Genomic DNA, 23,456 nt, shown 5'->3' on the forward strand with positions numbered 1-23,456 from the left:
GTTTAAAAATCAAGAAAAAGTGCGGTTAACTTGAACTGTTTCTGAGGGCGGAATTATTCCAGTAGTTGGAAATGCAGCAAGACGTCTTATAGCATTCGTTTTTAGCGCCCACACCACTGGCTTTTTGTAATTATTGGTGAATGCAAGTATTACTGGCCCAGTATGACAGCTCCAAATCATCACCTGTCAAATTTTTCAAATAAGTCAAAGCTATTTTTTTTGAATCAATAACATAACAGACCATTTAAGCAGGACGAGAATATAACAAAATCTACCTGTGAACTGGGGTATGAAACAAGTCCTTCAATATTACTTGCCGGATTTTCCATACAATCCGTTAGTTGATGATTCTGAAGTAATTCTATTACGAAATCTATAATATCAATCACCGGAATTCAGCAAACAAAAGAATGAAATAGTTCACCGATTGATGGTTGTGGATTTCTACAGTACTAGGGTTTCTACAGCACAGTTTCTACATTTCTACAGTGCTGGGGGCTGCACTAAATAATTAGGATGGCCTTTGAAAACTATAGCCTCTAGTGTTTAAAACTTTCATAAATTAGATTTTTGCCAACCTCATTAAACGTTCTTCCAGTTAATGTCAAACTTTGTTCCGCAGTTTCAGTTCTCTCATCTTCAGCCAATCTTCTGCTTCTGGTGGTTTTTGATGGGCATGACTGTGTTGCTGTTGAATGTATCGTTGTAGGGTTCAATCTTGTAATACTCAAGCCAGTAGCAGTACACTAAAATCATGAAAAACATTTATTCATCATTTCTTCCTCATATCTTTTCATTGTTTCTTAAAATTTCAAAACTTCTCGTCAACAAATTTGCATAAATCATCCAAAAATTGCCCGCACGACACTTACATTTTCTTTTGGTATTGTTTTAAGATTGTCAAGCATAGTTCCCCCACATCCCACAGTATCAAAAGTGATATCTTCAGATGTACGTCTACATCGTGACTGCTTATTCGCGATCCATTCTCTTGCATGTTGTTTCATTTGACTCAGACGTCTTGGGCTTCCAGAAAGTGTATTATCAAGAGGTACAGACTAAAAAAACAGATGGTATATCAAAAAAAAAAAAAAAACAACAACCGGAACCCAAATTTATGAGATTGTGCCAGATTATAGGTCGACAGTTGCTAATGAAGAAAGTTCAGAAGTTCAGAAGAATCAAACCTTCCTATCAACACTTCCCATCGTACAACAATGAAATAAAAGCATTAATGTCACTGTTTTAATATAGGAATAACCACTGGTAGAAGCATATACGGTATCACAAGTAAAAGATATACCACAGATAATCCAATAGACAATGACCGATTTCTAGATATTAAGAAATTGACATTTGCAAGATGAACGATTGAAAGATTTATGCATTTGAATTTTTGACACTCATTTTATTTTACTGTTGCTGTTTAATTTCCTTATTAATCATTTTCTTTTAACTAAGTTGAAGGTTAGATAGAAGTTAAAAAACGAGCCTTAATGATGCCATTTTTGGTAGCCATCTGGAAATAAGTTAAAATTCCAGGTGGTAAAGTGCATAATACATTGCATATAATGAGTGAATTGCCGCTCAATAGATATATTATAATAAGTAATAATAAGGTTATGAAGGTATTGCTGTGATAAAAAAGTTCCACCGTACTCATCATATCTGCAATTACATCTCTCAGTAGAGTTGGTATATTCAGGTTATAGAGAGGGATAGAGTTATGCAGGATTTGAAGCATTACTTCCTCGCAATGATCATTTCCCTACATGAACTTTTGCTCGAGGAAGTGAGGATGACAAGATGTACGAATTCTTTTACTTCAAACTGCTTCCACATATGTGAAGATCGGCGAAGTGGAAGTAATTTACATCTGGGAGATTCCACATCGACCGATTCCTCTCGGGACGATGGTGAAGCTGTAGTGGCGGTAGCAAGAACCATAAGAGCAAGCAGTTGCAACAACAAATCTTTTACAATGACATCTTTAAATTGTTGCAATTCCTTTTTATATGCTGATGTGGACACACTCATCAAAGGTAATTATGCGCCAATGGCTAGTAAAGGAGTGTGATTACTTCTGAAGTTATGAAGAAGCACTACAGAGTTTTGGAATTGGTCAATTCATCAGAGCCTTTCATTATTCGAATTAGATATTAATAAATTCCCCTCCCACGGAGTGGAGAAGGTCGAAAAGAAGCAGGTATAGAAGTAAGGACGAAAAACTCTTCCCAATAAAGGATAGAAAGGAAGAAAAGTCCATGTGTACTATCGATTTTACCATTGTATCAGAAGGAATAAATGCAACAAACACTTCATAGCTCTCTTCTTATTCATAGACAGACGGCGGTCGAAATATAGAAGTTAGGAAGGGTATAGACATAGAGGAGTATGGTGAGAGTATAGGAGGAGAGAAGTAGAAGGCGGTGATGTATCAGGAGTTGCTGTTGTTATTGTTTGATGTTAGATGGATGGATTGCTCAATTTGTCCTTCTGCAACCTTCCTGTTGTTTTCGTAGGGCGCATTTGTAGCAGTGTACGAAGATCAATAAGTTTTCTTCGTTTCAAAATGTCATCGTTAGATTTGCGATAGGTCTGAGAGGACGGTTTGATGGGTTCTGTTCGTCCTTCAATCATTCATATTCAAATATGTTTCCAATATATCATAATCATCTCATTTTATAACCAGATCAGTTTCAAATTTACATATCTCTCATTGCCGTATATTTGATCTCGACACATGAATCATTTGAGAGAAGACTTAAATTCGTTTGGTTCGGTTTACCTTCAGTATACAAGATCATTTCTTACACTCCATTGAAAAATTCATTTATCGCATATCGCAGTTTACAACATTTATTCCTCTTTGCTATGACAGTCTTTGAAATGCTGCTGGACACAAGACAGTGATACCATTGCTAAATTGTCATCATGGCACATTTATCATTACTTTTTCTCTCATTCTATTTTTTAATGACTGTGCATTCTTCCACCATAGAATATTATAATTTTGAAAGATTGATATTTTTCCTGATCATATATTCCCATCTGTTCGTTTCGTTGTCATTTTAATTCAGTAAGAGACTTAAGAAATTAAAGAGAAAGAAAAATGAATGAATTTGGCATTTGTCAATTTGCTTCATTGGAATTAAGCATAGAAGCAAAGGAACAGGACAATACCAAAAGCTACAAGTAGTTGTTTCATTGCTCTGTTTGAAGATGCTTTTGATTATCTCGAACATTATTTCCTAATTTAACATCAGAAATGGTTTTTTTTTCCTACATTTAGCGACTTTATATTTGCTAAAATAATTTTTCAAAATGCTCATATACAATGGACTCTGTAAAGACTGGTATTTATAAGGTGCAGACATGATATTTCGATCCTGTTAAATTAAATAAGGTGGCTAATTTTTCTGAGGTGTAAGGAATGGTAAAAAATCGGTAATTCTCCGGTAACTCATGACTTTACTTCTTTTTGCTATTATTCCTTCTGTGCAGTCTTGATTGGTCTTACAAATTTTCAGAATTATAAAATAGTATGGGAGATCGCTTATCTCTCATTTCAAGTTCTCCATTCCAATGAAATTACCACCATAACCGATACCAGCCTTACCTGATGATTAACTGTAAATGGGGTTAACGATCAACAGGATAAGTACATTATGAATCACTTGGTTTGCAACAGGATTTGTAATGTCTAACCACCTGTTGTATTTATTACGTCTTTGATAAAATCCTATCGGTATGAATCGAGTTCAGTCGTTTTCCTTATCATCTTTTCATTATCTATCAAGATGACACCAAGTTTATAAGCGTCTATCATTTGTCGCATTTATAAAAGGGTTTATTGCAAGCAGTTAGGTATAAATGGTTCTTGATAAGTTAGACAAGTGAAAATAAAAAAGAATGAAGACAAAAGATGAGCAAGTATATGTTTGCTGAGTAATCAATTAACGATTCTGACGTTCAGCAACAATCATTATTAATTTCAAAAGTGGAAAAAGTTTGTCTGACAGGACAAATAATGCCAAGTGGAATGAAGGATATGAAGCAATACGTCTATCTGTCTCTTCTCGGATCATGAATTCAAGAAAATTCCTGGTAATCCTGAAATTTACAAGTTTACGAGAGCATCGCTCCTTCAACAGTAAACTTTCTTCCTGTCCCTCTCTCTTTCGCATGATTGTTTCCTGATGGAAAACTATAAAACTTGGAACAAAATCACATATGTTAAGCTGAAGAAACAAAACGGATGAATGTCCGGAAACAGCTGTTCCTGTCATCCTATCCGTATTGCTTCTGCCTCTCTCCTTTGAACTTTTTTTGTCAAAATATGTTTCAAAATTATCTATTATCTATAATTATTGCACGTTTCATTCAATTTCATTGTGTTTGTTAGCACGTTTTGCCCTACCTCCCATTCGCGATTCTACAAATGCGATCTTCCTTCAACAAAATGTCAAATATCACCTGTTGCCCTTCTTAAACGCAATCATTTCTTCTCCACTTCACATATTTCATCAGTGAACAGTTTGCAAATATGTTGTTACGATGCAGCCTACAGCACCTCTCTTAGTGTTCTTAATGTACACTTACCCACGTGAGTATTTGCGTGTCATCTCGGAGAGACGTACGTATGCACGATTGTTCGCTGAAATCAGTGGGTACATTGCTATCGATGGATATGATGTTTTTGCATCAAAATAGCAATATATATTGTGCTTTTACTATTCTTTTCACTGACCGTTTATCGTACTTTCTGGTTTAAATAAGCAGGCAGTGACCTTTTGCTGTGAATTTGTGTTTGTCAAATTATGTCAAGATTAAGACATACTGTTTTAGAATTTTAAAATGACTAATATGAAATTTTGTTTTACTTTTTTGTTGACTTGTTTGAATATAAAAGAAATCAGTTGGTTTCTTATCTTTTAATTCATTTTCATGTTTTTATGCACAGCCACAACTGGACTCACGTTACGAAGTGCTGAATACCTACCGTTCTCTCTTCTTTCCATCTCCTCTTGTGCCATTTTGTCCTTAAACTGATCACCTGATTCTTTCTCATGAAAAAAAAAATCCCTTTCTTCGTTTTACTTTGTTCAGTCATTTACAAGGAAAAACATCCTGTACCATTCTGATACTTGTCACATCTCCTCTTCATTTGCAGTAATTTTCATACATCTCGTTGAGATTCTGTTATCTCTTCTGAAACTTAGCTACTTGCAGAGTTTGATTGGACGATTAAGCAGGATTTAAATCACCTGCAAGAGAGGTAAATATTTTAATTCCTCACTTTTATGCTATCCCTTCTTTTTGTCCTTAGTTTTACCAGAGAAGCTGATATACAATATTGCATTGGTGCGCTTTCTTTTTGTATTTCCAGTATGCTGGACATTCAACTTTCATTACTTGGTCACTGAAAGCTTCCGTAAGCCTGTTTCAACTCAGAATGGCGGTGTATACCTCGGAGGACTTGGCTTTTCAGTCAGATGAAAATTGAAAGATCTAGCGGAGATTTTCCTTAAAATTTGAATATGTTTTTTGAAGTCAACGATGTGTATCGCAAAGACAACAACGACTGTAGCTCAACGCTCGCTATGCAACAAATTACCTGTGAAACAGCTGGTTGTACCACTTCGATCCAAATGTACCACATTCATTGAGGAACCAATCTACAGACCACGCTTCAGAAAGCAGGACTGGGAGCAGAGCTCATTGTGGGGAAAACTTTCCGGCCGGTATGTTCTTTTAGTAATTTAATGTTCAAATCTGGATTCTCATTTCATTGGTTTCAGATTCAAGCCTTCATTGTATTTGTTTCGAATTTTCATAATTTATAGTGATTATCCAAAATTTTTTCTCTATGTGGTTTCTAGGTAATGAAATGGGAAGTTACTGGATACCAAACGCTACAAGTCGGGTTAGGAATAAAATTGGGACTAATTAAGGTGTAGTTCCTAAAGTTGATTTTTTTTTAAAATAAGCTGGTATATGGAACCTCATCCGTCCACAATATACCATTTTGCAAGTTACAACCTAGAACAGTGGTTCCCAACTTTTCCTTTACTACGGTTCACTTTGACTTTATTTTTTAATTTGTAGCACAGAATTCGAAAATAATAGGTTCTGTTAATTTGCCAATAAAACTTAATCAAAACCTTTGACGTTTTGGTTAAACTTAGAGCAATATTATAATATAAAGAAGATGGAATGTGGGAGCAAAGTCGCAATGACAAAAAACAAAGTCAATTTTTTCCTTCATTAAAAATTTTTTACCCACGGTGCCGCCCTTTTGGGCTATATTTTAATTTTCATGAGCCACCAGTTTGTGAGCCACTTTTTTAAAGCTGGTCATTCAAAAAAATATATGAAGGTCTTGAAGTTCTATGTATCTTGTCAATGAGACGATTTCATAGTAATGGGAGGTTCGTAGCGAAAAGATGAATGGAAGCAAATAATGTTTCAAAGGATTGCAAGCAAGGCAAAAAGACCACAAGGTCAGAATCACGAAGAACTGTCTTGCTTTAAATAACGGACCAATTCTACCTGAATCTTCTGATTCAATGAAAGGATGGTATCAAGCGGAACCTGGAATGATTTGGTGTAGGGTGATTAATATGATTTAATTTGTGTTTGTCTTTCGTGCAACTCACTAGTAGTCACTCGTAAAGAAACTCGTTTAAACGTGGAGTTGAAAGCAGTGCAGTAGTACAAATTATTTTGAAAAAATTTTTTTTTAGAAAGAATTAGTTCTTTCCATATTTCATTTTATTTAATGTTTTTCAAGTATTTCATTTTATTTGCAGTGTATATGATGCGTGGCGTTCGTCATACTTCGGGAAGCGGTTTGCCTTTGGTTTAGCATTCGTCTGGTATATGTTTCAGGATTTAACAAATCAATATGTCTTCATTGATGGTTATTTCGTTTTATTTGATGTAGTTATTTTTCATGCCTTAATATTCTCTTGAAAACTGAAAAAAAATCCTAAAATTTTATTATATAAAATTTATTTTTAGCTGTGAACAGCAACTTTGAAGAGTACAAGGAAGAAAATGAAGAAGCAATGGATGCTTGTTCGTTTTGTAATTCTTGGAAACTTTTTTCATTATTAATGACTTTTTCTTTTTCGAAATTTCGTTGCTACAGATAATCTTGATAACCCGATCGTAAGGGTGAGGGAAGTTTCACGCGCTTCAAAAAAAATGTTTTTACATCGTTCGGTGTTCTGAAATAGGATATTTTAACACAAAGCTATGATTTATTGAATTCACACATGGGGTTGGTTTTTACCGAAGTAATCTGTTTAAAGTTCAGGACGCAAGTTTTTTGTTTCAAAAAATTTGGAATAAAAAGATTACTTGACTCGCGAGTTGTTTCCCTTTCCGCTCACGAATATTCTCAGAAGAGGGAAAAAATTAAAAATTTCAGGAGTGGGATGGTCTGTCGCAATGTACCACGGACAATTGATAATGGTGACGGTTCAGTCGAAACTCCAGTAATAAATTAATTGATCAATTTATGTATTTAAAGTTTTGGGTCTCCGAAAGATTGAAATTCTTCATATCTTATTTTGCTGCTTTCACTTCTGTCTTACTTTTGGATGTATAGTGGAAGACAAGAATGAAAGTGTTTAAATTAGAAATAATAACAAATAACAATCCATTATGCATTAGTTTTTTTTGTTGTAATTCAAATAAAGCGATCACCACTGTATGTCGATTATCACTTCAATATTATCGACATAACAATTTCTTTTCATTCCCTTAGTTACTAACCAATTTCAAAAGACGACATTATTCATACATTTCTTATGATATATTGGTTAATTAGTCTATATTTTTATCGTAGCAACTTTTAATTTAGTTTTAGAATTTCGAAGAATTCATTTGTTTTTATAACTTAATATTATTTCGGCGATCCAAATCTTCTTACAAATTTTTATATTCCCTAGCAAATTTTCCTGGAATTTCCATAGCAATGAAATGGTAGTAATCTAGTAATTTACGCAAATCGAAAACTTAATACTTCTTACTGAAATACATCAGAAATTCTCATTTATTTCACTCGAGGGCAATATATTCGTGAGACGAACACTTTCTCAGCGGAAAAGTGTTTTATCTCACGACTTCAGCAACCAATTCTTTATATTCATTGCGAAGCTGTGTGTTTCGCGGTAATAAAGTAATTGGTCTGCAATGGACGTTTAAATCAGGTTTAATTCAGTTTAATTCAGGTTTTTAAGTAGCAGGGTTTCACGGTGCAAACTCTGGAACGCTAGTAGTATGCTGTGTAAAGTGTAACAGTGCCGCGGTCTGTTTACAGATCCAAGTAATTGGCATTAAATGTTGAGCCAAAGTTCCAAAGTTTCATACTATTACAATCTTTGTCTTCTGCTATTGCCGATTCCTTCCCAACTAAGCAAATTCCTTAAAGTGAATGGAAAGTCAAAGCGAAATTTCTAATTGGTCAAGTTTTCATTATTATCGTGAGATCCGGTAAAAATTGCAGCTCCTATCTGTCATACATGGTCGTCAGTATGAATTGTTTATCGTTGAGGAAACAAGCCGTGATCGGTTAATTTGTTCCCCAATACTATGTTTATGAATATTCGGGCATTATGGGTTACTTTTCAGAATAGAATTCTGATGGAAATCCTGAGAATGGAATAGAATTCTGAAATTTGTGTGTAGCCGATCAGTAAAAAATAGTACGCTGGCCTTATAGTATTTAATTTAACCATTACCTGAGGGCGGTCATGTTCTAGCCTCATGAATGAACAACCAAAAATTCCTGAACTGAATTATCTGTGGATATCAAAACAACACTGGAAATTATTACTCACACAAACCAGCAAATGACAGTTACAATTTACCATTTAAGAAGGTCAACATTCGATAATGTTAATATCGAGTCGACTTCTGATAGGAGATTGTTACAAATACCTCGACTCGACGTAGACAATTAATTAGCACTAACATCTTCACATCAAAATACAGTTAATTAACTCTTGTTTTGCGCAGTCGAATGGTTGATGTTAGCATAGTCTTACCACCTCAATATCAGTCATTGCTATTTCACAAAGAAATCAATTTTGGAGAAAAGGTAGGTTCTAAAAGTGAAGGAAATGGAAATCTTTTAGTCAGCAATTAAATGTGGAGCTTCCCGGAAGTTCAAATTATCCGAATATGAATTTAAGGTAATTAGCAGCTAATCAAATGGACAATTATTGGCGCAGTTAAGACTAATAAATCAGAAAAGATCTGTTCTAGCCAGATCTATATTGAGACTTTAAAAGTGATTGGAACAAAATAACCAGCAAAAAATTTCCAAATTTTACAAGAATTTTGATTTGGATTTATGCTCGTAAAATAAGAGGTCCAAGAAATGTAGATTTTTTTAAATACAAGAAGAAATGTATACATTGGTCATCCCTGCATGTATCACTTAGTTAATACTTTTTACTTTCATGATCAGATGAGTCGGTGTTTTGGCAATATTTGAAAAACTGCGGACTTTGATAAGCCCTTGGCCAAACGATGTAACTGAGTCGGCCGATTGCGACGGCATCAATCCAACTTTTCCGTTTAAACATGATACTGAACGCGACATTATGGTGGTTACTGAGGAACGGCGAGCTTTCACTGATAATGCTAGAAGTGAATCATTTTACAGGTAGTTATGATAGTGAAATCTGAAATAATACTGTTTGACATCTCACTGCACCACAATAAAAATTCAACCTGAATTTTTAGATTTTTGAGACTTTACTATCAAAAGAATTTAGCAGAATTTTAAATAAACTATTCTAATAATAGATAGCTGAACTAACTATTTGTATTATCAGCACTTAAACCAGTCGGAGGTTTTGCAGCTAAAGTGCCTGAATTTTTGCGACCTGTTGAAAGACGAGTTTTGGCTGTCACCTCGGTACTACATCTGCGATTTACCAGTGGCAGAGTAGTTCTGACTGCTGATGTTCCTGCTGATGCTATTGCTGCTGTTTTATACTTTGGATCTACTAAAATTGCAAAAAAAGAAATTCGCAATCAATTACCCTTACATGAAAAATCAACAGCCCAAACGAAGTCATTGAACTTCTGGAAAAGAAGACAATGAAAATTGTTCCACAGCTTACCAGCTAGATACTTAAGCAACAGCTTATCAACCAGGTACCTGACCAATAGCTTAACAACGAGATACCTGGCCAATTATTAGATAGTAATAATATGAAGGCAGTAACACTTGCAATATCTGTTATTTTGTGAAGTAGCTAATGGAAGTCGAGATTTCCGTTCCTCCATTGCAGTCCTGAAGTTACGTGGCATCGGGCTCGGACTACGTTGTGTAACGACAACTTGTGGTTGTGGCCGAACAACAGCCGTTTTGGGATGCTGTATATGTGTACGCCAAGGACCCTTATCTAAATGGCCAACGTCTTTGTCACTGAAAACATAAATTTTTAGCAGTATGTAATCAAATAAGTAGCTAGTACACATAAATCAGCAAACAAGGAAGTTTACAGCACGGATTATTTTCTTGTCAAGAGATAGCTGACTATTCAGGCCAACATTCATATTTGACTGTCCAGGCCAATATTAACATCGGTTGCAATGACATACCTGACCCTTTTTTCATTGAGGCGCTGCTCTGAAGTACCGTTGGCTGCTGCTTGGAGAACTTCTACAGCTAGTTGCTTCTGACTCCAAATCTCATCCTCCGCCTTTTGTTTTAGTTCGTCCGATTTGTCACTCTTGCTTCGGGTTTCAGCCCGGGATAGCTCACATGCATACTGAAAATCCAGAAAAAAAATCGGCTGTCTTTCACTTTGTACACGAATATGATCATTCTGATCAGTTAAAGTTTAGCAATAAAGATAAATCTTACAGAAATTAAGAAATGAATTAAAATTATAATAATTAGAACCTTAAAAAAATTATATCAAATATTTACTACAAGTACATACTGTTTGAATTAACTGTCGTGTTGATGAATTTTGCTCTTTGGAAAGTAAATCACGAATAATTCCTTCTACCCGTCGCAAAATCTCCTCATCCTGTGGTAAGTACAAATTTGCTTTTATTTTTGAAAGCATATGGCACAACTGCAATCTGCAAAGTATTTTATGACGATATTTTGGATCTTTAAAATCTCAAAAGATTTTGAAAATTTTAAAATTCTGAAAAACAGGGGCAAAATATTCATCATAACTAAAATAATACTAACACCAAAGTCAACTCGAGCAATTTCATTTTTCAAAGGAGTATATGCTCAAGAGTTAGAGCTAGTAAAGGAATTAAATTGACTTTAACTTCAGATACTTCTCACTTATTTACCCATCCCTACTCTATCAAATATTACGTCATAGGTAAACTGATATAGAATCAATAGTGTTATCCCAGAAAAAAACAAATGAGTAGAATTAGAGTATCATGTAATTTTATAAAGTTTAAAAATAAAAAATTCAAAGGAGAAAAAGTTTTAAAAAAGCCGGAACTTTACACAGTCAAAATTAACATGAATATATCAATCCAATAAGCGACAACCTATTAATTAAGCTTCAAAAATCAAGCAATAACCTAATGTTTGCTACTTTGTCGTTTGCCATTCCCAAAACTGGAGTCAAAAAATATGCATGGAAAAATTTGCGGCTGAAATTGGCGATAATTTCCGGAATCATGTCCAAAAATAATCGACGTCGATGACAATTCTGATGCTTTGCGACTGCTGTAGTTCTTTTTAACTTTAAAAATTTTAAATTTATTAATTAAACTGGTTATATTCAAGCCTAATTGAATCTCCAAAACCCTTACACAGTAGTTTTTTATTTTTTTTCAATGGTTTATTTTGCACAAGTTTCAAATTAATGAATCGAATTACAGTGAACAAAGAAGTCAATGATAGACTGGCGATCAGCTTCGCTTGGATTTTCTCGCATGAACAGAAGAAGTGTAACCGAAGCAGCGACACGACATGGAATCGCGCGCTGAAAATTATTAAAATCGGGATGACAAGATTAAAGATTATTTAAATTTCGTGGATTGCGCTGCGAAACGTCGGAATACCTAGAATGTTCCAAATCTCACAGATATAAATCCAAAGAAGTGGAGAGAGGAGGAGAATGGTTTTCCTGAAAAGTCTAGACCGAAATTAAACTATAGTGCAAAACAAAGCTTAAGCATGTGAAAAATTAAGTTCAATTGAATTTTCAGAAAATTTAATAATTTCGAACAAAAATGTTTACCGTCGTCAGCACCTCCTGTTTAAGCATCGGAACAAAAGAGATAAAGAGATCTTTGACGGGAATCAAATGTCGTAGCACGGCAATATTTTGTAGATAGGAATGTTGCGCCCGCCAGGAACTAGTTCTACGTATTAGTCGATTGCATCCTATTATTATATGATCCAACTGTAATCTGCTGATTTTCTGGAATTAAACTGCATAAAAAGGAACCGATATTTCCCTTCTATACATCGGAGATTTATTTTATTCAAACTGAAACTGAAATCAATGTTGAGATCGATGTTATTTGAATATCAATCCAAAAATGGTATTTCGTCAATTCTTGGAAGCTTTAAAATGGAATAAAAGTCGTTAGAAGTTTATAATTTCCTTCAGGTTATTTTTAAAGAATCCTGAAGTTTTTACACAATTATTTTGCTCAGAAACACATTTGTAGAGTGCTGGAAGAATTCGATCAAGACTACCCATCAAATGTCCAACAACTTCAGCAGGACTTCCACGAATCAATTCGAAAAATGGTGGTAGAAGAGATGGTTCATTCGGCAACAATTTTACAACCTGAAATTGATTCAGAAACGCTTCTGTTTCTTTTTTTTCAAAAAATTAATCAAACTATAGATGAAACCAAATGAATCGATTTTTTTTTCTTTCAATCAGAAATTCAAGCCTCATGAAATCCCGCAGCTGTTGCAGATCGAATATCATCGTCTGGGTCGCAACAAAAACCTTCCAAAATTGGTAATAGACGATCTTTGAAGAAATCTTTACCATATTTCAATACCATACACTATAAAGTAAAAAAAAATGTATCTTCCAAAATTGCGGAAAAAGGGTCCCTCATAAGGATCAGGTTTCTAAGTCTTGAAGCTAACAGATATCATAGCGTCTGAAAAAGCGATAAGTCAATGGAAGTAGTTAAATTAAGAGAGAATGAAAGTGATGGTGATAAGTTAGTTGAAAATCATCGTTCTCAAGTCTTTTTAGGCAACCTATCAGATTGAGGAGCATCGTTGTGCTTGCGCTAATTTCAGTATTCTCTAAACAAGCTAGAAAATGATACACATACAGGGAAATTGTAGGCGCACATGCGTCTGACAGATGTTTGAATATTCGATAGAGCGTTATTATTATCACTGGATGAGGAATACCGTGACAGATTGGTAATTCGAACGTAAGTATCTAAAAACCAGTTGTGGTCTCGTGCTGTCAACACATTCTGAAAAAGCTGGATTTAAAACTAGAGTCCCACTTGAAGGTTTCTGAAAAATTGGGACCGTTCCTTAATAAACGATTCCTTGAACCCAAATAACTTCTTACACTATGTTAAGTTGAAGAGCTCATTTAAATTATCATTTCCCTTTGCTGTATAAAATACCTGTAATAAATCGATCCATTGGCCAAGATTTTTAGCCACTACATTGAGCGTTTCATCCTGAGCACTTATTGCTTGTTCGGTGGAACGTCTCAAGAGCGGAACTATCGAACATTTCCGTTGATCTGTAAATCAGTGAAATTTAGGGAAGAATAAAAGCAATAAACTGAGAAAAAATGGAACTAATTAATTAATTACTGAAATACATTTGGTGAATTTCAAATAAGTCTATTCCTGCTATTCCGTTAGGAATGAAAGCAATAACTAAATGATATCCGCTTCCCGAGATCATCAAAATGCATTAACAAGATCAGTTCCTTGCAAACTATCATTAAACCAAATAGTTTGGAAGGAACCTGAGAAATCTCTTTGTAAAACAACGTAGTGATTTTAATTACAGACCTACATAAACCGGAATTAATAATCCGCGGTGTTTCTTTGATAGTGGCGCTAACGGTTATGTGAATATTACTCGGATGATGAAGAGAATTCAACCTTTTGATAAGAATGGGATGCAGAAAGCGATGGTGTTCAATGCCGCCTCACGTGTTCCAACTTCAGTATCCTTACACAGCTGCACCAAACACGGCACCAATGCTGACCCACAATCACTCGGATTCCTCAATACATCTTCATTAATTTTGCTTATCGTTTTGTTGGCACATCTACGCTTCTTATGAAGGCAGGACTGTGCCGTATCATAGAATTTATAGTATTTGCATAAGTGGTCCGGAAATCTCGTGGTTTGTAATTCCAGTTAATCATTTTAAAACGAAATGTGGTTAAAAGAAAAAGTAGACCCCGTACTCGGGCTGAGTACCTCAACGATTCGGCGACAACTGCCAGGTGTTGAGCCATGGAGCTTCGTACATTTGAATTCGGATCATTACAAAGCATTTGTACACAGGGTATGATGTCACGTCGAATACTGCAAAAGTATCATATCAGTAATGAAATGGAAGAAGAATAGAGAATATGGCACAATTTTGATCAGTATATTGGAGTTCAGTAATAAATTAGTAACAGAAAAGAATTTTCAACTTTTCACCTGCAACATACCTTGAAAATAAATCAGTTCCTGTGGTAGGGAAAGGAAGCAAAAAGCTGAGAAATAAAAGAAAGTTCTTCAATTTTCATGATTTTCAGCAGATGGATTAATTTGACACATAAAAAAGAAAAAAGACATAAAAGTAAATTCATCATCTCCTTTTTCTTGAATAACTTGGAAAGGATAATCTAATTTGTTATAATTTACATCTGACCAGGTTTGTTAATTAACTAATTAACACACTAAAGATTACTTGATAGTTTAAGAATCCTTTTTTCAGTTTTTTCTTCATGTTTGGTTCTATCCATTACTTAGTCAACTCAGTCTTTGATTACCTGATGGACAAGTTTTTACATATATTGAAGTGCAAAAGTACATGAAAAAAAGAACCCACTCGATGGGTTCCAAATTTGTACACAATTTATCAACTAATTTGGTTGCTAGTACACGTCGCTGTGCTCGCTGTGACGTTTCAGCTTGTGAAATAGTTAATGGTACAACCTGAAATCTAAAGAATTTTTAATGGTTAGCTAAATTTATATGAACAAAAATAATCACTTTGATTTCTATCAAATAACTGATTATCATTCCCTTTATCTGTAATTGTTATCGCTACTGCCTAACAATATTTGCATAATCTATTTGAAATTCCTTTTTTTCTTTTTTTGTAGATTTCAAAATTAATAAGAAAATTACTCGTTTTATTCTTTTTCCATGTTCTTTTCATTACTAACATTACTATCATTATCATTGATTATGATAGTCAGATAAAATCATCAAGAAGAGAAAAATTCCTGCAAAATAGGTAAAGAACCCACAATCTGTTTGAGTTGCGATACAGGTATTTGATCAATCACTTCAACAAGCGTTTCTAACCATGCTGCTGCCGTTACTGTATAAAAAGCTATGATTAAATTCAGTACATTGAAAATGAATAATTCACTATAACTTTACTCAATGATAAGTTATGGGACATTGATGAAAACGAAGTTTTATATTAGGTAGCTGTGTAGTTTCATAAATTATGACATTTAACAATTGTTTAACTTTAAAGAGATTATGTAAGAGGAGAAGTAAGAGTAAGGGAGTGGATAGAAGCATGCCAATAATACTGTAAAAGTAAATTCAAAATGGATTTGAAAAAGTGAATAAAACTCGCAATTGTCTTTTTGTTGCGTTGCATTCTGTAATATACCATTGAGGATCACATCACCAATACCTCTGAAATTTCCCGCTCCGATGAATTTACTTTTTTTTGCTTAATTGTAATAAACCGCTTTATTGCTCTGTTTTTTTTTTTTTTTTTTTGTGAAGAAGAAATAAACAGTGAAAATTCATTTACTTTGAAGTAGGAAGAGGAAAAATAAGTAACAATAACTGATTAAGATTAGAGCACTGTGAAATTTAAGCATATTTAAATTAAATATTCAAGTAATTTGAAGTTTATAGCCTTGATCCGTTACTTCAGATCTTGATTTACAGGAGTAGTAATTCGGCAGTTATATTCTGCTTTCAGTGGGGAATAGTTAAATCATTATAAAATTTTGTCGTTCTCAAAAACCTTTAAGTATTTCTGGATTATAAAAAAAAAGTCTTACGGAACATGAGCGATAAGTTTGCTATTTCGATAAATGTTTTTGTAGGTAACAGCTGCTTCACATTGTACATCCAAATTCGAACATTCTGCATTCAGCATTTCCTGCATAACATCACAAATAAATCGAATTTTGAAATTACTACAAAGAGAATCAGGTATTTTCTCATCTTTCTAACTTTTAATCCCGAAACTCTCTTCCTTTCAAGGAGATGATTGAAATTTCGGAGTTCTTCCATCTTTCCAGAATAAATAACTCAGTCTTCTAAAAATCAATGCAATGTTTGCAGTGTTATTTTTCATATACGATTTATTTTCGATGATTTCTTCAAGTTCTTAAATTCGAAATTAAACTATTAAAAATATGAATTTTATCATGTAGCGTAAAAAAGTCGTATTTTTAAGACTTTTGATACCAAATGTGGCCTTAAATAGATCAAGATTATTGAGGCATTAAAATACGAATTTAGGCGGGTAAAAACTATTAATTACTAGAACACAATTAAAATTGAAGCTAACCTGAACGATTGGCATGATCTTTTCGACTGTTTCATCACCATCGGTTTCTAGCAAATCGCTTAATGTTCGAATTATCGATAGTTTCTGAATTTCTCGTCCTGTCCTGAAATTTGACCACAATACAAATTTTAACCGAACTTTTCGTACTTTATAATAGTAATTGTTTCAATGGTTTCTGCAACGCTTTTGGTCGCTATTTTCTTAATGAACAGGAAAAACATTTAAAAAGAGTTGAATTTTAAAGTAATCCGAAAAAGAAGTAAAAAAAGACGTACTTGTTGTACCATTCATTCAAACAAATACTAAAAGCACCGATAGTGAGAATGGGAATGGGATGAAATGGAATTTGAGCTTTTTACCAAAAGAAACGAAAATTTTAGATAAATTTGATCATTGAGAAAACAATTCAAAAATATTTTAAAAGATGGCCAGAAGTGAAGTAAAAGTTAATTGTTGAATTATGAAAAAAATGTAATACTTGAGAATCTTGATTGCATCATCGACCGGTGATTGAAGTAATTCGTTAAGAACCGGGTCATTTGCTGCATTCAACAATAATTCCCAATCAATCTTGCTTTCAAATTGTTGAGTTTCTTCATTCTTTCCAGCTTCCAAGTCACTCATTTCGTTTGGATTTGAGTCATCCAAAGCAGTGACAATCTAAAAAATGAAAGTTGATATAACCAGATCCATGAGGCTTCCTTGGATATTTTATTTTTGATTCTTGCAACACTTTACGGCAGTGGGAAAATCGTTATCATTGAAAAATTTTAATACCAAACACACATTTCCGGAAACTTTTGGACCAGCGAAATTCAAAACAGGAAGGTTCAAGGAAAAAATTTTAAGAATGAATTAAAAATATCGATGTTGTAATTAATGGTAGCTAACCAAAAGTTATAGAAGAAGAATTATAGAAATTTCGACAAGCAAACATAAGCTGTTTATAAGCGGTAGAATAAACCGAAATCTTCTTATGAAAAATCTGTTTAAAATGGAAAGCTACATTTCACTAGTGGTGACATGCATTATAGGACACCGGATTAATGAATGTTTCGTTACGCTTCATATACGATAAAAAGCGCAATAAAATAGCGAAAATCAAAAAATCAAATGAATTGGTAGGAAAAAAGATCAGTGATAAGTGATAAGAGAAAAAGCAGAAGTAGTAACATTTTTTTTGCGGACAAAGCTAAATGTTTTTGTGTTTTTGCTATAAGCATCGATGGCGGCACTTGAAAATAGTTTGTTTGACGATCTTTGAGTCTTCCCTTACTTTTTCTTGTTATTTCAATTTACAGTGGAATGAAATGGAGAAGTGTAACAATCAGGAAGAGGGGATGAAAGATAAGAGATGATTGAAGAAGCTGAGGAAAGGTTTGTGCGGTTCAGAAAATGAAACAAGTTAAGTTATCTTATATGTAAATTAGTTTTTAATGTATTTTAAATGAACAGATGAATGGCTTGATTGACACAGATAAAATGAACCATTTACGCGGTAGGCTTACTTCCCACAAATATAAATAGAGTTAGAATTGTTTGTAATTTACAGGATGAAATTTTGAAAGGAAAGAAGGAGTTGAAGATGAATGAAAAATGAAGCATAAGATAGATTTCAAGCGGCACTCTGACAAACATCTGTTCAAACAAGTATCGTAATTGCTGCTTTTTATCACTATTATACTACTAATTGTGCATCTGTAGACGTTACGATGATAATTCTTATTAGACAAATTAATTATTTTTGAAGATAGGTGTCATAATTAAATTAAAAAATCAGTGGATACTGCAAGTACTTGCATGAGAGAAAAGATGAAAATGGTATGGTGAAACAAATTAATTTAGAAATAGAGAGGAAATCATTTTAAATAGTGATAAATATTTCGTCTAAAATGATAAATCCGGTGATATGAATATTTTCGATGAAGTAAGTGGTTGCTGCCATTAGATTTCCCTTCCAGTCATTTTGTCTCGTCGGTGTCCAGTACTGATATCAGCTGTTTGGTTTGATATGACTTTTTCCAATTGTCTACCAATTATTTTTCTTTTTCAAATAGTTCTCTGCATTGCTACGTTTCAATGTGATGCTTGTTAGTGTCGAAAAAACTTCCACTTATAAATGATTTGATGCGAGAACAAAACCCTTACATGCATATAGAGCTGTTGACATTAGTAATTTATGAAGTACAAAGAGAGAGAAAGACAATGTTTTTAGGGTGGCACACCTATCAAAGGAAATGTTACTAATATACTTTAAGCCTACTCGAAGATTCAAGAATATATGATCAGTTGTATTTCCACATTTCCTAGTCATAACGATAGCTAACTGATGAATGGTTGTTTAGACTGATTTAGTGACAGCTATCACATCGAATTACTGTTATTAAGGAGCCGTTAATGAGGATGATTATTTTGAGCATCAAATAGCAAAGGTAGAACAGAGGGAGGATAGCAATGAATGATAAACTGTGGGCGAAATAAACTGCGTATGATGTGGTAGTAAGTAGATAAGAGGTGAAGTGAAGCTCAACATTTCGAGGATAGGGAAACCACAGCTGCTGTTGTCATCTACCGTTAATCCATAATATGTATTCCATTGCCTTCAGACATCATTTAGTCTGTTTCTCTCAGAAATTTACTTCATTTCTCTCATCGATAGGGATGATTTATTTATTGTTAGTGTGGCAGAAATGATCACATAAGAAGAAACTGATAGATGCTAAATTTAATTTAATCTCATTTTCCCAATTAATTCTCATATTATCAAGAAAAATTGCACTTTAAATTTCCAACTTTTACGGTAATTCAGGAAATGTCATTAACAGCATCACAGGAATGAATTATCAAGATTGGATACATTATTCCAACAGTTTTGATAGGGAAATCCAAAAAGACATGCTTGCTGGCAGACTCTTCGCTCGTCAATTTCAATTGTGTGATTTATCAATCAGTGAGCAAGCTTGTTTCCTTTATTACCAAGTTCTAATTTGAATAGTTGTTTAATATTCAGTTGTGAGTATAAATGATTCCAGTTGTAGGTACCAGTAAGCTAAAATGTGAAGGGTAAGTCCTGAAAGAAGCAAAGGTCAAAGAATATTATTACCATCACCACTTCGAAGGTAGGGTTTTTCTAACAATAAACATTTCACGTCAATATAAATACTACTCAATATTATTCGCATACTATTATCTTAGTACCATTCAGGCATAATGACCTCTCATTTCCGCTTGGCTATCCTGAAACTCTCCATTTGAAAGTAATAGCAAAATGCTTACTTGTCTTCTCATCTCTTATTTACTTATTTGACATCAACGCCATGCAAATATAACGCTTCACTTCAGCCCGGTTACGGTAGCTCTAAAAGGTACAACGAGTGAGATCAATGATTTCACATCGCCTTTGATCTTAATTTCACAGAAGAGGACTCGGGAACTCAGGATGTTAGAAAGGGGGTGGGAATACGCGGGGTGAGGTGGAGAGTAGGGCAGTTAGGGTATTATCTCATTTAGCTCTTTCTTTCGACCCCAGTTTTGCAGTCATAGAGAACAATGACATCATAAGAGGATGATGCAACATTCTTCGTAATTAGTTTTGCTGACCTATAATGTGTAGAATCTTCCTCGTTTTTCCATTATACCTCTTATTCTCACCATTACCCGAAACTTGCCCAGTGCTCTTTACCCTTCTTACTAATTTTTTTTCACGATATTATAGAAGCACTCATGTCTGAATCATAATTCACATAGGAGTTAACGGCACAAATCAAACGGTTCGTGGCGGATTCGCATTTGTCACCAAGTGGTATTTGTTTGTTTTTTTTAGCATATCTGTGTTCAGCTTGCTGAAAAATCCTGGTCTTAATATAATTTGTTACTTTTAGATTCTATTAACGATTTTATTTTCGGCAAGACAAAAAATTAATGAAGTTTAGATAGCGAGGCAATATTATGATTTTAATTGATGAAATTAATAAGCAATTCAGAGATACACATGCATTCTTGAGTCCGAATCTGAATCCGGTAGCTATGCCGTTGTCGAGGCGAAGCTTCCTTTCAGCAGTATTCAGTCGAAAAGACAACGACGATACCCAGCATTTCGTCAATAGGTTATTTCACTGTCTTCATTTGTTAGAATGGCTGAACAATTAACTTTCTTCTCTAATTGCTTCCATAGATGGAATAGCACAATACGTAAGACATTCCTGTTTAGCTAAGCAGTCAGTTCTCTCTTTGTTCAAGGAGGTTAGCAATGTGATTTTTAAGCAGAAAGATTATGTGAAGAAAGAAGAGGATGGAAGCATATTGAGCCAGTTGTTCCTTAATAATAGTTTCTTTATTAATGCAATTTCAGTGAAGGTTCTATCAGTCAGGCAGCATGGTTTGAATTAGGTTGTGGTAGTTCGCTATCGACTCGGATGAAAGCAATGGAACAATTAGAATCGGTACAGATTACTTCATTGACGACCATCGTCTCTAGATCCCATACCGCCACCTTTCAGCAGTTCCAAACTTTCCAGTTATAAGTAGGATAGTTAACTTAAGGGTTTAAGTTTGAGACCGTTCGAAATTTTGCGGGATAAAAATGAATTTTCTGTTTGTAGAAAACATTTGCCCTCAAACTCTATACCCGAAAAACTCGGAAGAAGAAAAGAGAAGAATGTGTAAAACTTCAAACTATCATACAAATTATCAGATCGTTAGAAGCAGACGACTACAAATAAGCACCGTTGAAGCATTATATCATGAGACCAAAGATCTGTACAAATTGGATGAAGCAAAGGATTCGTTCTTAAAAACATTTATCACCATCACTGAATATCAATTGGATCAACTTGGTTTGGCAATGCGCGACACATTTTTTTCTGTGTGACTTTATTCCTCTTAAATTTTATACTTTTTTAGTACAAATGCGTTTAAAAAATTTTATATTATGTTAACGTACAAATCTTATGAACACTTTTAAAGAATCCAGTGAAAATTTTTCTTTCTAGTTAATCCGTTCCATGGGTCTCACTGATTTGTCTTTGGAATGGTTCGTAGCTCTGTCGATGAATGGTGATAAAGTAACAGGTTTCGAATATGATTTCATGAGTCTTCAGCTTAGTTGGCTGCGAGAAGTACTAGATCTAAACACGGTGGATCATCCTCATGCTGTTCGGGTACTTCAGCTGATACAGCAAGCCATAAAGTGCGACTGATTTATATAAAATTTGTATTTAAAAATTATGGGATTCACAAGGATATGTGTTCATGAAATTTTCACTCCTATTGTAATTTGAGCGGGGTTCTACTTGTTTCGAAGTATATATTCCTCAAATAAATATCCTATGAAATTTATAGGGAGGAATTTCAACTTATCTTTCGCTGATTGTTTTCAAAACTTCTGATTTCGCAGCGGCTAGTTAATTAATTTTATTTACAGAACAAATGCTGGTTTTATTACAAACAAAGAGATTGATGATGTTGTTCATAACATTTGCTTAAGAATATGTCGTAAAGCAGATCATTTGACTTATGAATGTTTATCACTATTAGGAATTATTTTAAAATATGGGTATGGTTTCATTTTCAATCCATTTTTTCTTGATTTTTAGCTGACGTGCTATTAAAGGAGACAATCTATAGAAATTCCGTGCTTATGTAAGCTACGGTATTACTGATTAAAAGTTGCAACTAATATACATTATTAGATACTTTATTTAAAATTAACTGTTCACATGTTTATTAGAAATGTAATACGTTTGCAGACGCATCCCAGATACGAAGTTGCTGATATTAATAACAACACTGTGTTTGGTAATGCATGAACAAAAATGGGGTCCCACTGCGTGGAACGTAATGAGAGATTTATTGGGCTCTCACTATGGTCATAATGTTATAAAGATGTTGCTTGATTTATTGAGAAATAGTACCGATTGCCCAAAAACAGAGGTTCTTGTGGGCGCTGTGTACTGTATCCATACTGCTCTCTGGAGTCAACAAGTAGGCTGTCTTTTCCTTTTAATGTTTATATAATACACAATAGTCCACGTAGCGTTTTTTATAGTAGATAAGTAATAAAATCTGTTTCTTTTTTTTCTCCTTGGAATTTTTAATGTTTATAGTTTGCCTGGTAGCGTTGCGATTTTTGTTTAATGCAGGTGGTACATTTTGAAATGTAAATCATTTCAGTATATAGCAACGTTCCAGGAAGTTTTTCTTGTCCATAATTATGGTTCTGGCAAATAACAGATATGAGGTAGAAGTGATAGCAATTAGAGATTTGTAAAGCAGTAAGTTCGTAAGGGAGAGTTGTCAAGATCTGAAGACGTGAGCGAATCTGAAATCATTTGGTTTATTTAACAGCACATTGATAATTTGCGTTGTCATCCAAGTATCGCTCTTCCAAACATGTTACCAGCAATGGAAGCAGGTCCTGAAGTTGTAAATGAAGTGTTGGTTGCCATCCGACGGTTACTGAATGCCAGCGGAAAAAATCTGCAGCAGTTAAGTTGGCACTGTATCTTGCAACTCCTCAAACAGGCTTTGAAGCTTTGTGAACAAGTATGTTCCACTATATCCCAATTTGAGAAGTTTGAAAATTCCCCTGAAATTTCTATTAGGTGTGGAAAAAATTAGTCACTGCTTTATTTTAGTGTTTCTACGTAAAAAAAAAAAAAAACGATCAATTTTAAT

At 34.1% G+C, this 23,456-nt stretch overlaps 4 protein-coding genes across 4 annotated transcripts in view; 2 read left to right on the forward strand and 2 right to left on the reverse strand.

Moving 5' to 3' along the window:
• Nucleotides 1-1,231, reverse strand: part of LOAG_16625 (hypothetical protein) — a gene marked incomplete at its 3' end in the record, with an annotated part of 1,688 nt that extends 457 nt beyond the window's left edge. Inside the window, exons 1-5 of the mRNA XM_020449276.1 lie at nt 1,188-1,231; nt 873-1,058; nt 579-746; nt 276-350; nt 31-183 (exon numbers count right to left, since the gene is read on the reverse strand). Coding sequence (XP_020307246.1) covers nt 31-183; nt 276-350; nt 579-746; nt 873-1,058; nt 1,188-1,208 — 603 coding nt within the window. The 5' untranslated portion in view covers nt 1,209-1,231. The remainder of the gene's footprint in view (nt 1-30; nt 184-275; nt 351-578; nt 747-872; nt 1,059-1,187) is intronic.
• Nucleotides 1,232-5,222: 3,991 nt separating this feature from the next.
• Nucleotides 5,223-7,720, forward strand: LOAG_04627 (hypothetical protein). Its single transcript, XM_020446645.1, has 5 exons — nt 5,223-5,278; nt 5,554-5,744; nt 6,813-6,922; nt 7,024-7,080; nt 7,436-7,720. Coding segments are annotated over exons 2-5 (354 nt in total). The 5' UTR covers nt 5,223-5,278; nt 5,554-5,559; the 3' UTR covers nt 7,438-7,720.
• A 1,717-nt stretch (nt 7,721-9,437) lies between these two features.
• Nucleotides 9,438-17,451, reverse strand: LOAG_04628 (HEAT repeat family protein). The gene is made up of 20 exons (XM_020446646.1): nt 17,260-17,451; nt 16,782-16,884; nt 16,267-16,367; nt 15,828-15,889; nt 15,487-15,560; nt 15,063-15,169; nt 14,441-14,548; nt 14,116-14,240; nt 13,624-13,745; nt 13,315-13,464; nt 12,916-13,035; nt 12,654-12,806; nt 12,249-12,431; nt 11,885-11,990; nt 11,584-11,731; nt 10,971-11,115; nt 10,627-10,796; nt 10,254-10,450; nt 9,837-10,025; nt 9,438-9,657 (listed from the first exon to the last, which is right to left on the reverse strand). The coding sequence occupies exons 1-20, from the start codon at nt 17,403-17,405 to the stop codon at nt 9,452-9,454; spliced, it is 2,715 nt and encodes a 904-aa protein (XP_020303042.1). The 5' UTR covers nt 17,406-17,451; the 3' UTR covers nt 9,438-9,451.
• A 2,352-nt stretch (nt 17,452-19,803) lies between these two features.
• Nucleotides 19,804-23,456, forward strand: part of LOAG_16626 (rap/ran-GAP family protein) — a gene marked incomplete at both ends in the record, with an annotated part of 11,240 nt that continues 7,587 nt past the window's right edge. Inside the window, 9 exons of the mRNA XM_020449277.1 lie at nt 19,804-19,844; nt 20,124-20,249; nt 20,765-20,887; nt 21,133-21,223; nt 21,475-21,645; nt 21,773-21,969; nt 22,204-22,335; nt 22,529-22,763; nt 23,127-23,324. Of these exons, the coding sequence (XP_020307247.1) occupies nt 19,804-19,844; nt 20,124-20,249; nt 20,765-20,887; nt 21,133-21,223; nt 21,475-21,645; nt 21,773-21,969; nt 22,204-22,335; nt 22,529-22,763; nt 23,127-23,324 (1,314 nt within the window). The remainder of the gene's footprint in view (nt 19,845-20,123; nt 20,250-20,764; nt 20,888-21,132; nt 21,224-21,474; nt 21,646-21,772; nt 21,970-22,203; nt 22,336-22,528; nt 22,764-23,126; nt 23,325-23,456) is intronic.

This window comes from Loa loa, assembly GCF_000183805.2.
Source record: "Loa loa unplaced genomic scaffold supercont3.10, whole genome shotgun sequence".
Lineage (NCBI taxonomy): Eukaryota > Metazoa > Nematoda > Chromadorea > Rhabditida > Onchocercidae > Loa > Loa loa.